The sequence below is a fragment of the Leptodactylus fuscus genome, chromosome 1 (genome assembly GCF_031893055.1).
Source record: "Leptodactylus fuscus isolate aLepFus1 chromosome 1, aLepFus1.hap2, whole genome shotgun sequence".
In the NCBI taxonomy this organism is placed as follows: Eukaryota; Metazoa; Chordata; class Amphibia; order Anura; family Leptodactylidae; genus Leptodactylus; species Leptodactylus fuscus.
Window position 1 is genome coordinate 33,360,020 of NC_134265.1, and position 15,783 is coordinate 33,375,802.

Genomic DNA, 15,783 nt, shown 5'->3' on the forward strand with positions numbered 1-15,783 from the left:
GATTGGGGGCAGAATACAGATATTGAGGATTTCAATGTTACAGGGACAAATTTTCAAATTGAGTTAAGTAATGTATATGGTCCCAAACAAAAATCTTGGCCAAACGTGGTCCTGTCCACAGACAATTTGAGAACCACTGGTGTATAATATATGTGTAATCTACTATATATATATATATATATATATATATATATATATATATACTTTATATATCCAGTTGGATCACTTTATAAATGCATTGTATTACTTCTCCAGCACTGATCAAAAATTACAGATTTATTCTTCTTTAGAGGTGTAGAGTCATAATTCATATGGTATTCAGTGTATTCAGTGGAAACAGTCAGCAAGCTTGTAGACAGACACCTCCCTAAAATGTGCTCCTTTGACACAGGGAGGCAGGGGGCAGCGAGGTGAGAAGAGCAGCGTGGAGCGGCAGTGAGGCGAAGAAGAACACCAGGCACCGGAGCAGTCATCTCTGCAGATAAGTGGACACCAGGGGGGACTAAGTAGCCAGAGGATTTTAAAAAAATCCTCTGGCTACTTAGTGATTCACTACACAGCGTGGATTATAACAATTCTTAGATTCCATGCTGTATAGTGACTAGGATTGCTTTTAAAATCTGATCTCCGATTAATAAAAAAATTCCATTGACTTGCATTGGGATCGGAATTGGGATCGAGATCGGGTTCGAATGAAAAATGATCAGGAATCGGATTTTAAAATCGATCCTGAAAAGTCAAGATCAGCTCAACCCTAGTGGTCACCTTTACAAACCCATTAAAGTGAATGGGTTTTAAAACTGACCGGGTTTTAAAACTGATGCACAAACTGGAGACCGAGCGCAAGTGTGAACCCCCCTGACAGTACTTACATGATAAGTAGCTATGCTTGAGCATATTGCTGTTTGTAATAGCTGATGATCTATAACTCAGTGAGTTTAACTTAGACATAAAACCTGCAAAAATAAAAGAATAACAGTATTAGAAAAGCAAATCTTACCCAGCTCCAGAGCCCATGCCATCACTGTTCCAGAAATGTATATTATTTTATCTTCTCTTCCACCCATGATATCAAAGTACATCAGAGTGGGAAGGGGTTAAAAGGGTACATTGATATATTAAGCTCTATTATATGTGTACTAGTGCAGCATCACAGTGGACACTGCTAAATTGTTTTTGTATCCAGGGCCGCCAATAGGCCAGTACTACTGCTACTGGCGTCAGGGGCCCGGCCAAATTTAAAAATTGGGGGGGCCCAGGCCCCCTGGCGCCGGCAGCAGTCATTGTATGTCCTGTTTGTTTCAACTCAGATCTGCGTCCAGAGGACGCAGATCTGAGTTAAACACTTACGCGGCTGAAGCAAGGAGCTGACACAGGTCAGCATATGTGTCAGCTAACCTGTGTCAGCTCCTCGCTTTGCCGCTGCCGCCGGCTACCCGGCAGTGTAGACGCGATGTGATGACGTCACATCGCGTCTACAACTGTGCGCCAGTATGAGAGAGAGGCGCGCAGAGAGCAGCGGGGGAACGAAGGAGAAGGTAAGTGTAATGTGGAATGTGAAACTGGGGGCAGATGAAGGAGAGGACGGCATGACACTGGGGGCAGAGATGGAGGGACATGAATCTGGGGGCAGAGATGGAGAGGACGGCATGACACTTGGGGCAGAGATGGAGGGACATGAATCTGGGGGCAGAGATGGAGGGGACCTAAATCTGGGGGCAGAGATGGGGGGACATGAATCTGGGGGCAGAGATGGAGGGGACATTAATCTGAGGGCAGAGATGGGGGGACATGAATCTGGGGGCAGAGATGGAGGGACATGAATCTGGGGGCAGAGATGTGGTGACATGAATCTGTGGGCAGAAATGGAGGGGACATGAATCTGGGGGCAGAGATGGGGGGACATGAATCTGGGGGCAGATGAAGGGTGTATATGAAGCTGGGGGAGAGACGGAGGGGGGACATATAATTTACGGGTGACTGTAGGAGGATTATACAGTGTGCGGGCACATGAAAAATTAATGAGTGGGTGGAGTCAACATAACAGTGGGTGGGGCTAAATTTCCCACGGCGCGCAAAGCGCGCCGCACATTTTGTCCCTCTTTTGGTTCTTCAAAAGTTGGGAGGTATGGGTACAGGGGGCAATGGAAAGATGTTAGAGGGTAGACGGGGGGGGGGGGATTGTTGGGACATCGGGTGTGCGGCACTGCGGAGAGGGAACTGGGGCAATAATATATAATATATAAGTTTTTAGCTGGAGAATAATAATGATGTAGGCTGCTATGCTACCAGCATAGCAGCCTGTTTGGGGGTGGGACTTTCACTTTAAAGGAGTGTTCACGTTGCGTTTTTGGCCTCCCTTGCCGGGATACGTTGGTAACCAGTCACAATCAGCTCCCCACTTATCCCTGCACGGAGAACTGCAGCCCCCCCTTTTTTTTTAATGGCCAGTTCTTCGTTCAGGGATAAGTTGACAGCTGATTCTGACTGGTTACCAACGTATCCCGGCAAGGGAGGCCAAAAACGCAACGTGAAAAAGCCCTGAGGATTTATTAGGAGGGCTCTTATAAATGGTGTCAGCTCTCTATAGGCGCATTCACACGTAGCAGATTTTACCTGCAAATAGAATCTGATTAAGCCTTGTAATGCTGCTAAATAAAGGGAAATGTAATACAGAATTGGTATGACGCAAAATAAGGTCGTTTTAAAGTGGGGGGGGGCCAGACACTTAGGCTGTATGGGGCCCCAAAATTCCTGATGGAGGCCCTGTTTGTATCACTTGCACTGTTTTTATTGTTTGTTCCACTGTGTATATACAATCATAGCCATTAGTGATGATAGCCATTAGATTTTTCCAGAAAACAAAGTATTTCTCCCAGAACAGTATTGCAGTCACATATGTTTTCTTATATTCATGTTTATTTCCTTTGTTTGTATTGGAACAACAACAAAAAAAAAAAAAAAAAAAAGTGAAACTGGACATAATTTCACACATTATCCATAAATTGGCACCTTTTCAAAACTGTGCGTGAATGACTTTGTTTCAAGAATGTGATGCACATTCAAAGTCACCTGTGGCAAGTAACAGGTGTGGGCAATATAAAAATGACACCTGAAACCAGATATAAAGGAGAGAGGTTCAGTCGATCTTTGCATTGTGTGTCTGTGTGCGCTACACTAAGCATAGAGAACAGGAAGAGAGCCCTATGCTTCCCATCAAGGGCTCTTCTGACCATCATCACCTGGCTCAGTGATGTTGGAAGTTCTCCAGGCCCCAACTAGGGAGGTGAGCTGGAGGAGTCGGTAGAGGACTCGAAGCCACCTCTGACAATTCCAACTACTTCTCCCATCCTCTGGTTCCCTCCAATGCATTGCAGCAATTGTTTTTGGCATCACAAACAGGATATATTACCTCCGTGACCGCTTTTATCAAACTGGTAAGCAAAAACTTCCATTATTTTGTGAACTATCACCCAGTAAGTGTGAACTATTCGCTACAAGGAAGCTCCATGAAAGTTGTATTGCTGCATAAACCGTATAGCACTGTGTTCGGGTGCATGCACACTACGTAACGCCGGGCGTGTATGAGAGCCGTACACGCCGGCGTTACAGCAGGGCTGCCGAACACTTCCCATTCACTTCAATGGGAGCGCTCGTAAACGCCGCTGTTACGAGCGCTCCCATTGAAGTGAATGGGAAGTGTTCGGCAGTCTGCTGTAATGCCGGCGTGTACGGCTCTCATACACGCCCGGCGTTACTCAGTGTGCATGCACCCTTATTCTGCAAAAAGAATAGTTTGCCAAGCTGTATACTGTGGAAGTGCTGGAAACTATCAGAACTGTCACAACTAGTGAACCTGAGGACTCTGTATAAATGTGCCAGTGAACTGTATTAATGCCAGCACTGTCGGGATTTTGCAAGCTGGATTTTGCACCGTTAATTGTTTTGTGCCACACTGCATATTCAGAGACTGTCAGACATTTCTGGGGTTGCCTACTTAACTTACCATTCCAGCCCCTAAAGTTTTAATATCTGTTGGAAATTGTCACACAAGATTCTTTACAGCTCTGCAGAGGTTAACATCAGCCAAAACAGTGCTCAAGAGAGAAAAGACCAAAGCTGCCTCGCAGTAGTCTAGTACCTCGAAAACAGCCTATCACCAGTCACTTTTTAGAGTGGGACAGTTTTAATCTTCAGAGCAGCCTTGTGGGTGCCGCCATCTTGGGTATGATCAAATCTCATTCACTCCTATGCGCAGCCAGCACTGTCCACCAGCATAAGTTATGGGGTGCAAAGGAAAGATCCAAATAGTTGCGGAGCATTCATGTGCTGAGTGCCATGTTCTGACCATATTATTCAAAATCCCCCACAGTCAAGAGCCTGAACCAGGAACCAAAGTCCTGGAGGCAGGGTGACGATCCTGAAATATTAGGGCTGGTGGAGGAGATAGTCTTGGCTGCGTCATGGCTTCTATGTGAGCTGCTCCTAAGACTCGGGCTTGAGCCCAGTCTGTACCATCTGCTGATCCACTAGCTGAGGGTCTACCACCATTGTTGGGTGCCAGAAACTTAGGCTGCATTCACATGGAGTAAACGCTGGCGTTTTTTGTGTGTTTTTTGCACATAGCGCCGCGTTTACGCCGCGTAGCGTCGCGTTAACGCTGCGTATACGCCGCGTATACGCCGGGCAACGCCACCGCTAAATAGCGCGGCGTTAACGCGGCGTATACGCGGCGTTAACGCGACGCTACGCGGCGTAAACGCGGCGCTATGTGCAAAAAACACACAAAAAACGCCAGCGTTTACTCCATGTGAATGCAGCCTTAAAGTTGAAGAGGAAAAGGTCTACCGCATCTCTGTCCTAGGCAGGAGACAAATGCAGAGGGCAAGTTGCCTGACTAGAGGAGAGGCAAGGTCTTAGATTTTGACCGAGTCACGGGGTGTGACTACATACACGAGATAGGAGAACACTTCAGTGTATTTCTGCACCATAGGCGAATTAAGAGGCCTGGGTTGCTAAAACACCAACACAGTCTGCACCCAGGGGACAGAGTGGAGTTCACCCTCAAGACTGACCACAATGGATTCTGGGCAGATGATGTGTACCAGGTCCCTGTGTCACCAACCTTCACTTAAGGTGTGTATACTTGAGGCACGTATACACCCAACTCACACAGTGATATTAGAAGACTCCCACCATCAGTTGCACCGTAGGCCCTCTCATCACTGCCCCAAATAAGAAGGTGGGCTGGAGGGGTCAGCTGAGTGCTCCTGGCCACTAGTGACAACTCCAAATATTACTCCCATCCTCTGATTCCCTCCGATGGGTTGGGGCATGGATATAGCTGTTTTTATTAAAGGACACCAGTATGATCCATCCTGTTATATGATATAGTAAGTTCTAGATCTGTTCAGTTCAATAATATAACCACTGATCTGTTGTGGGAGCATTTATATGGCTTGTTTTATTTTGTGGGCACTGATATGGCTAGTTCTATTTTAAAAGCATTGGGATGGCCGATTGTATTATATAAGCACTGGTATGGCGAGTTCTATTTTAAGGACACTCATACCTTTTATGTGTACAACATACTGGTATTTTATATAATATAACAGCATAACTACACATCCTAGTGCAAACAAGAAAGTATAGAATTGAGTACTTGGAGCAGGGACGTCTCTTCGTACTGGAGGACCTTCCACTGGAGTCTTGGTGTCCTTATTAACAGCGACAAAGGCAGTGAGTGAGGAGATGACTCGAGACTGTAGACTGGTCTCCAGGATCTTCTTCTTCACCTCCTCAGACTTTGAGTCCATTCCACTTTCCAGCTCAGAGATCAGGGACTTGGCCGCCAGTCTATGGATGGTGGGTCTAAGAGAAGAATGAGAGTTAGAAGATGGGTAGACCAGTACTGTGGGCCATTGTCTACATGGTTATTGTGTACAATGGTTCAGAGAATCTAGTTTCAAGATCAAGACGTTATCAAATTATATGTCACATACTATTCATTTTAAAGTAGGAATGAATTATAAAAAGACTCATAACTAATCTCTAATCCTACCCTGTTGATCCAGAAGAAGAAAACAAACTAATAACACAGACACCAATTGTTACCTACTCAGGAAAAATTTGTAAATCTCTAGATCAGGGATACTAAACTGGTGCAGTCTGAACGTCAACCCTGACCAGCAACTGTCCGGACCTAGCCTCCAAACCCTTTCATTAAGACAGTGGATGAGAGAAACGCAAGCAGGTGGCAGGGATGATTCTGACCCCTACTGCTGTTTTGCTGTTTCAAGTTATCAGGGCTTAGGGGACCATGGTTGGAGATGACGGTTTCTTCTGAACCCTGTTTTAACAATTTTTGGGGGGGGCACAGGAGCATTATACTGTGTGGGAAAGGGGTTGCACCAGTATTTTTTTTGTAACATATGGGGGCCACTACTGGGGCATTATGTGAGGAGAAGTAATTAGTCCCATTATCCCTCATAAAAGTCTCCAATGATCTCCTGATGGCTAAATCCAATGGTGACTTCTCTCTTCTTATTCTTCTGGACCTCTCTGCAGCTTTTGACACCATCGACCATCATCTCCTCCTCACTATGCTCCGCTCAGTCGGCCTCAATGACACTGCGCTCTCCTGGTTCTCCTCTTATCTCTCCAACCGCACTTTCAGTGTATCATTTGCGGGCTCTGTTTCCTCCCCTCTTTCCATTGCTGTTGGGGTTCCTCAGGGCTAGGTCCTAGGCCCCCTGCTCTTCTCTCTCTACACAGCCCCCATTGGACAAACCATCAACAGATTTGGCTTCCGGTACCAAATGACACCCAATTATACATATCTTCCCGTGACATCACCCCTGCACTAATACAGAACACCAGTGACTGTCTTTCTGCTGTCTTAAATATCATGCCTTCACTCTATCTGAAACTAAATCTCGTAAACTACTTCTGTTTCCACCATCTAATAGATCTGTCCCTGATATATCCATTGCAGTCTCAGGCCTTACCATAACTCTTAGGCAGCATGCCCACTGCCTCGGGGTTGTGTTTGACTCAGACCTTTCCTTCACCCCCCATATCCAATCATTCACACGCTCATGTCACCTCCACCTTAAAGTGAATGAAATTTCCGGCACTCTGAGTATGCTTCCAAAGTGAAATTTTATTCCGACAAATAAACGTTTCGGTCTAAAAGACCTTCCTCAGTGTGTCGGTAGGAAGAAGGAGGAATAGGAGAACCACTGGTGTATAATATATGTGTAATCTACTATATATATATATATATATATATATATATATATATATATATATATATATATATATACTTTATATATCCAGTTGGATCACTTTATAAATGCATTGTATTACTTCTCCAGCACTGATCAAAAATTACAGATTTATTCTTCTTTAGAGGTGTAGAGTCATAATTCATATGGTATTCAGTGTATTCAGTGGAAACAGTCAGCAAGCTTGTAGACAGACACCTCCCTAAAATGTGCTCCTTTGACACAGGGAGGCAGGGGGCAGCGAGGTGAGAAGAGCAGCGTGGAGCGGCAGTGAGGCGAAGAAGAACACCAGGCACCGGAGCAGTCATCTCTGCAGATAAGTGGACACCAGGGGGGACTAAGTAGCCAGAGGATTTTAAAAAAATCCTCTGGCTACTTAGTGATTCACTACACAGCGTGGATTATAACAATTCTTAGATTCCATGCTGTATAGTGACTAGGATTGCTTTTAAAATCTGATCTCCGATTAATAAAAAAATTCCATTGACTTGCATTGGGATCGGAATTGGGATCGAGATCGGGTTCGAATGAAAAATGATCAGGAATCGGATTTTAAAATCGATCCTGAAAAGTCAAGATCAGCTCAACCCTAGTGGTCACCTTTACAAACCCATTAAAGTGAATGGGTTTTAAAACTGACCGGGTTTTAAAACTGATGCACAAACTGGAGACCGAGCGCAAGTGTGAACCCCCCTGACAGTACTTACATGATAAGTAGCTATGCTTGAGCATATTGCTGTTTGTAATAGCTGATGATCTATAACTCAGTGAGTTTAACTTAGACATAAAACCTGCAAAAATAAAAGAATAACAGTATTAGAAAAGCAAATCTTACCCAGCTCCAGAGCCCATGCCATCACTGTTCCAGAAATGTATATTATTTTATCTTCTCTTCCACCCATGATATCAAAGTACATCAGAGTGGGAAGGGGTTAAAAGGGTACATTGATATATTAAGCTCTATTATATGTGTACTAGTGCAGCATCACAGTGGACACTGCTAAATTGTTTTTGTATCCAGGGCCGCCAATAGGCCAGTACTACTGCTACTGGCGTCAGGGGCCCGGCCAAATTTAAAAATTGGGGGGGCCCAGGCCCCCTGGCGCCGGCAGCAGTCATTGTATGTCCTGTTTGTTTCAACTCAGATCTGCGTCCAGAGGACGCAGATCTGAGTTAAACACTTACGCGGCTGAAGCAAGGAGCTGACACAGGTCAGCATATGTGTCAGCTAACCTGTGTCAGCTCCTCGCTTTGCCGCTGCCGCCGGCTACCCGGCAGTGTAGACGCGATGTGATGACGTCACATCGCGTCTACAACTGTGCGCCAGTATGAGAGAGAGGCGCGCAGAGAGCAGCGGGGGAACGAAGGAGAAGGTAAGTGTAATGTGGAATGTGAAACTGGGGGCAGATGAAGGAGAGGACGGCATGACACTGGGGGCAGAGATGGAGGGACATGAATCTGGGGGCAGAGATGGAGAGGACGGCATGACACTTGGGGCAGAGATGGAGGGACATGAATCTGGGGGCAGAGATGGAGGGGACCTAAATCTGGGGGCAGAGATGGGGGGACATGAATCTGGGGGCAGAGATGGAGGGGACATTAATCTGAGGGCAGAGATGGGGGGACATGAATCTGGGGGCAGAGATGGAGGGACATGAATCTGGGGGCAGAGATGTGGTGACATGAATCTGTGGGCAGAAATGGAGGGGACATGAATCTGGGGGCAGAGATGGGGGGACATGAATCTGGGGGCAGATGAAGGGTGTATATGAAGCTGGGGGAGAGACGGAGGGGGGACATATAATTTACGGGTGACTGTAGGAGGATTATACAGTGTGCGGGCACATGAAAAATTAATGAGTGGGTGGAGTCAACATAACAGTGGGTGGGGCTAAATTTCCCACGGCGCGCAAAGCGCGCCGCACATTTTGTCCCTCTTTTGGTTCTTCAAAAGTTGGGAGGTATGGGTACAGGGGGCAATGGAAAGATGTTAGAGGGTAGACGGGGGGGGGGGGGATTGTTGGGACATCGGGTGTGCGGCACTGCGGAGAGGGAACTGGGGCAATAATATATAATATATAAGTTTTTAGCTGGAGAATAATAATGATGTAGGCTGCTATGCTACCAGCATAGCAGCCTGTTTGGGGGTGGGACTTTCACTTTAAAGGAGTGTTCACGTTGCGTTTTTGGCCTCCCTTGCCGGGATACGTTGGTAACCAGTCACAATCAGCTCCCCACTTATCCCTGCACGGAGAACTGCAGCCCCCCCTTTTTTTTTAATGGCCAGTTCTTCGTTCAGGGATAAGTTGACAGCTGATTCTGACTGGTTACCAACGTATCCCGGCAAGGGAGGCCAAAAACGCAACGTGAAAAAGCCCTGAGGATTTATTAGGAGGGCTCTTATAAATGGTGTCAGCTCTCTATAGGCGCATTCACACGTAGCAGATTTTACCTGCAAATAGAATCTGATTAAGCCTTGTAATGCTGCTAAATAAAGGGAAATGTAATACAGAATTGGTATGACGCAAAATAAGGTCGTTTTAAAGTGGGGGGGGGCCAGACACTTAGGCTGTATGGGGCCCCAAAATTCCTGATGGAGGCCCTGTTTGTATCACTTGCACTGTTTTTATTGTTTGTTCCACTGTGTATATACAATCATAGCCATTAGTGATGATAGCCATTAGATTTTTCCAGAAAACAAAGTATTTCTCCCAGAACAGTATTGCAGTCACATATGTTTTCTTATATTCATGTTTATTTCCTTTGTTTGTATTGGAACAACAACAAAAAAAAAAAAAAAAAAAAGTGAAACTGGACATAATTTCACACATTATCCATAAATTGGCACCTTTTCAAAACTGTGCGTGAATGACTTTGTTTCAAGAATGTGATGCACATTCAAAGTCACCTGTGGCAAGTAACAGGTGTGGGCAATATAAAAATGACACCTGAAACCAGATATAAAGGAGAGAGGTTCAGTCGATCTTTGCATTGTGTGTCTGTGTGCGCTACACTAAGCATAGAGAACAGGAAGAGAGCCCTATGCTTCCCATCAAGGGCTCTTCTGACCATCATCACCTGGCTCAGTGATGTTGGAAGTTCTCCAGGCCCCAACTAGGGAGGTGAGCTGGAGGAGTCGGTAGAGGACTCGAAGCCACCTCTGACAATTCCAACTACTTCTCCCATCCTCTGGTTCCCTCCAATGCATTGCAGCAATTGTTTTTGGCATCACAAACAGGATATATTACCTCCGTGACCGCTTTTATCAAACTGGTAAGCAAAAACTTCCATTATTTTGTGAACTATCACCCAGTAAGTGTGAACTATTCGCTACAAGGAAGCTCCATGAAAGTTGTATTGCTGCATAAACCGTATAGCACTGTGTTCGGGTGCATGCACACTACGTAACGCCGGGCGTGTATGAGAGCCGTACACGCCGGCGTTACAGCAGGGCTGCCGAACACTTCCCATTCACTTCAATGGGAGCGCTCGTAAACGCCGCTGTTACGAGCGCTCCCATTGAAGTGAATGGGAAGTGTTCGGCAGTCTGCTGTAATGCCGGCGTGTACGGCTCTCATACACGCCCGGCGTTACTCAGTGTGCATGCACCCTTATTCTGCAAAAAGAATAGTTTGCCAAGCTGTATACTGTGGAAGTGCTGGAAACTATCAGAACTGTCACAACTAGTGAACCTGAGGACTCTGTATAAATGTGCCAGTGAACTGTATTAATGCCAGCACTGTCGGGATTTTGCAAGCTGGATTTTGCACCGTTAATTGTTTTGTGCCACACTGCATATTCAGAGACTGTCAGACATTTCTGGGGTTGCCTACTTAACTTACCATTCCAGCCCCTAAAGTTTTAATATCTGTTGGAAATTGTCACACAAGATTCTTTACAGCTCTGCAGAGGTTAACATCAGCCAAAACAGTGCTCAAGAGAGAAAAGACCAAAGCTGCCTCGCAGTAGTCTAGTACCTCGAAAACAGCCTATCACCAGTCACTTTTTAGAGTGGGACAGTTTTAATCTTCAGAGCAGCCTTGTGGGTGCCGCCATCTTGGGTATGATCAAATCTCATTCACTCCTATGCGCAGCCAGCACTGTCCACCAGCATAAGTTATGGGGTGCAAAGGAAAGATCCAAATAGTTGCGGAGCATTCATGTGCTGAGTGCCATGTTCTGACCATATTATTCAAAATCCCCCACAGTCAAGAGCCTGAACCAGGAACCAAAGTCCTGGAGGCAGGGTGACGATCCTGAAATATTAGGGCTGGTGGAGGAGATAGTCTTGGCTGCGTCATGGCTTCTATGTGAGCTGCTCCTAAGACTCGGGCTTGAGCCCAGTCTGTACCATCTGCTGATCCACTAGCTGAGGGTCTACCACCATTGTTGGGTGCCAGAAACTTAGGCTGCATTCACATGGAGTAAACGCTGGCGTTTTTTGTGTGTTTTTTGCACATAGCGCCGCGTTTACGCCGCGTAGCGTCGCGTTAACGCTGCGTATACGCCGCGTATACGCCGGGCAACGCCACCGCTAAATAGCGCGGCGTTAACGCGGCGTATACGCGGCGTTAACGCGACGCTACGCGGCGTAAACGCGGCGCTATGTGCAAAAAACACACAAAAAACGCCAGCGTTTACTCCATGTGAATGCAGCCTTAAAGTTGAAGAGGAAAAGGTCTACCGCATCTCTGTCCTAGGCAGGAGACAAATGCAGAGGGCAAGTTGCCTGACTAGAGGAGAGGCAAGGTCTTAGATTTTGACCGAGTCACGGGGTGTGACTACATACACGAGATAGGAGAACACTTCAGTGTATTTCTGCACCATAGGCGAATTAAGAGGCCTGGGTTGCTAAAACACCAACACAGTCTGCACCCAGGGGACAGAGTGGAGTTCACCCTCAAGACTGACCACAATGGATTCTGGGCAGATGATGTGTACCAGGTCCCTGTGTCACCAACCTTCACTTAAGGTGTGTATACTTGAGGCACGTATACACCCAACTCACACAGTGATATTAGAAGACTCCCACCATCAGTTGCACCGTAGGCCCTCTCATCACTGCCCCAAATAAGAAGGTGGGCTGGAGGGGTCAGCTGAGTGCTCCTGGCCACTAGTGACAACTCCAAATATTACTCCCATCCTCTGATTCCCTCCGATGGGTTGGGGCATGGATATAGCTGTTTTTATTAAAGGACACCAGTATGATCCATCCTGTTATATGATATAGTAAGTTCTAGATCTGTTCAGTTCAATAATATAACCACTGATCTGTTGTGGGAGCATTTATATGGCTTGTTTTATTTTGTGGGCACTGATATGGCTAGTTCTATTTTAAAAGCATTGGGATGGCCGATTGTATTATATAAGCACTGGTATGGCGAGTTCTATTTTAAGGACACTCATACCTTTTATGTGTACAACATACTGGTATTTTATATAATATAACAGCATAACTACACATCCTAGTGCAAACAAGAAAGTATAGAATTGAGTACTTGGAGCAGGGACGTCTCTTCGTACTGGAGGACCTTCCACTGGAGTCTTGGTGTCCTTATTAACAGCGACAAAGGCAGTGAGTGAGGAGATGACTCGAGACTGTAGACTGGTCTCCAGGATCTTCTTCTTCACCTCCTCAGACTTTGAGTCCATTCCACTTTCCAGCTCAGAGATCAGGGACTTGGCCGCCAGTCTATGGATGGTGGGTCTAAGAGAAGAATGAGAGTTAGAAGATGGGTAGACCAGTACTGTGGGCCATTGTCTACATGGTTATTGTGTACAATGGTTCAGAGAATCTAGTTTCAAGATCAAGACGTTATCAAATTATATGTCACATACTATTCATTTTAAAGTAGGAATGAATTATAAAAAGACTCATAACTAATCTCTAATCCTACCCTGTTGATCCAGAAGAAGAAAACAAACTAATAACACAGACACCAATTGTTACCTACTCAGGAAAAATTTGTAAATCTCTAGATCAGGGATACTAAACTGGTGCAGTCTGAACGTCAACCCTGACCAGCAACTGTCCGGACCTAGCCTCCAAACCCTTTCATTAAGACAGTGGATGAGAGAAACGCAAGCAGGTGGCAGGGATGATTCTGACCCCTACTGCTGTTTTGCTGTTTCAAGTTATCAGGGCTTAGGGGACCATGGTTGGAGATGACGGTTTCTTCTGAACCCTGTTTTAACAATTTTTGGGGGGGGCACAGGAGCATTATACTGTGTGGGAAAGGGGTTGCACCAGTATTTTTTTTGTAACATATGGGGGCCACTACTGGGGCATTATGTGAGGAGAAGTAATTAGTCCCATTATCCCTCATAAAAGTCTCCAATGATCTCCTGATGGCTAAATCCAATGGTGACTTCTCTCTTCTTATTCTTCTGGACCTCTCTGCAGCTTTTGACACCATCGACCATCATCTCCTCCTCACTATGCTCCGCTCAGTCGGCCTCAATGACACTGCGCTCTCCTGGTTCTCCTCTTATCTCTCCAACCGCACTTTCAGTGTATCATTTGCGGGCTCTGTTTCCTCCCCTCTTTCCATTGCTGTTGGGGTTCCTCAGGGCTAGGTCCTAGGCCCCCTGCTCTTCTCTCTCTACACAGCCCCCATTGGACAAACCATCAACAGATTTGGCTTCCGGTACCAAATGACACCCAATTATACATATCTTCCCGTGACATCACCCCTGCACTAATACAGAACACCAGTGACTGTCTTTCTGCTGTCTTAAATATCATGCCTTCACTCTATCTGAAACTAAATCTCGTAAACTACTTCTGTTTCCACCATCTAATAGATCTGTCCCTGATATATCCATTGCAGTCTCAGGCCTTACCATAACTCTTAGGCAGCATGCCCACTGCCTCGGGGTTGTGTTTGACTCAGACCTTTCCTTCACCCCCCATATCCAATCATTCACACGCTCATGTCACCTCCACCTTAAAGTGAATGAAATTTCCGGCACTCTGAGTATGCTTCCAAAGTGAAATTTTATTCCGACAAATAAACGTTTCGGTCTAAAAGACCTTCCTCAGTGTGTCGGTAGGAAGAAGGAGGAATAGGAAGCCAAACAAAATGGATAGGGAGTCCTGGTAGATGAGTGTCATCCCTATCCATTTTGTTTGGCTTCCTATTCCTCCTTCTTCCTACCGACACACTGAGGAAGGTCTTTTAGACCAAAACGTTTATTTGTCGGAATAAAATTTCACTTTGGAAGCATACTCAGAGTGCCGGAAATTTCATTTACTGTATTATGATGGCTGTGAGAAGCCATTTCCAAGCACCAGCCTAACCACTGAGTGACGATTCATTATTCACAAGATATAAACCTCCACCTTAAAAACATCTCCAGAATACGCCGTTACCTTACCAGAGATACACTAAAGACACTTATTGTCTCTCTGATTCATTCTCGCCTTGACTACTGTAACTCCTTACTAATCGCTCTTTCCCTCACTAAACTCTCCCCTCTACAATCTATTCTGAATGCAGCGTCCAGGCTCATCTATCAGGCTAGACGCTACAGCGATGCCTCCGGTCTGTGCCAGTCACTACACTGGCTGCCTATTCATTATAGAATAAGATATAAAGTTATCCCCCTCATCCACAAGACTCTCCATAATGCTGCACCTCCATACATTTCCTCCCTCATCTCTGTCTACTGCCCAACCCGTGCTCTCCATTCACTCAATGACCTAACACTTACATCCTCTATTATCAGAACCTCCCACGCTCGTATACAAGACTTCTCCCGAGCTGCACCACTTCTCTGGAATGCTCTACCCCGGACAATCAGATTAACTCCCAATTTCTACAGCTTCAAGCGCAAACTAAAGACACATCTTTTCAGACAGGCCTATCACAATTCCTAATGTAAACCTTTCTGTACCGTAAATAGAATCCCTAAAATTAACCCTCCTCTGTCCCCGCTCCCACATTACCCCACATGATATGATGCCATTTCAGGATAACTTTATAGGTCCAAGCTCCATCCACATGTTAAAGGACACGACTGGTGACGGCTCAAAGTTTTATGTTTGTATAATGACAGTCACCTCTATTACAAAATTGTCTGACCTCTGTATAAGCAATGCCGCCCCTGCTACTTCTTGTCACCCCCTCTACCTCATAGATTGTAAGCTCTTGTGAGCAGGTCCCTCAGTCCCATTGTGTGAAGTGACTTTCTTTGTAATGTATCTTTTTGTATGTACTTGAACCCTACAAATTGTACAGCGCTGCGGAATAGGTTGTCTCTACATAAATAAAATGTATTATTATATTATTACTAGCTGGTACCCGCGACTTCGTCTGCGGTGATTGTAGAAGTGGGTATATACAGGCGTGGGTAAGGTTTTCGTACTGTGTATAAGGTATGGGATATGAAATGTAACTTTGTATCTTGTTTTTGCTGTAATTCAGAGAATACGTGAGGCTTTTGTGTTGAAGTTACTTTGTATTTGAGCTGCTATATATACGGTGTTGTGAGAAAC

General features: G+C 45.6%; 2 protein-coding genes across 2 annotated transcripts in view; both read right to left on the minus strand.

Annotated features, from left to right (window-relative positions):
* Positions 1–937, minus strand: part of LOC142198498 (von Willebrand factor A domain-containing protein 5A-like) — a 46,005-nt gene extending 45,068 nt beyond the window's left edge. The window contains exon 1 of the mRNA XM_075269534.1: positions 873–937. Within this exon, the coding sequence (XP_075125635.1) occupies positions 873–897 (25 nt within the window). The 5' untranslated portion in view covers positions 898–937. The remainder of the gene's footprint in view (positions 1–872) is intronic.
* A 1-nt stretch (position 938) lies between these two features.
* LOC142197952 (von Willebrand factor A domain-containing protein 5A-like) overlaps positions 939–15,783 on the minus strand; it is a 39,492-nt gene continuing 24,647 nt past the window's right edge. Inside the window, exons 14-16 of the mRNA XM_075268733.1 lie at positions 12,763–12,993; positions 5,688–5,871; positions 939–956 (exon numbers count right to left, since the gene is read on the minus strand). Of these exons, the coding sequence (XP_075124834.1) occupies positions 939–956; positions 5,688–5,871; positions 12,763–12,993 (433 nt within the window). The remainder of the gene's footprint in view (positions 957–5,687; positions 5,872–12,762; positions 12,994–15,783) is intronic.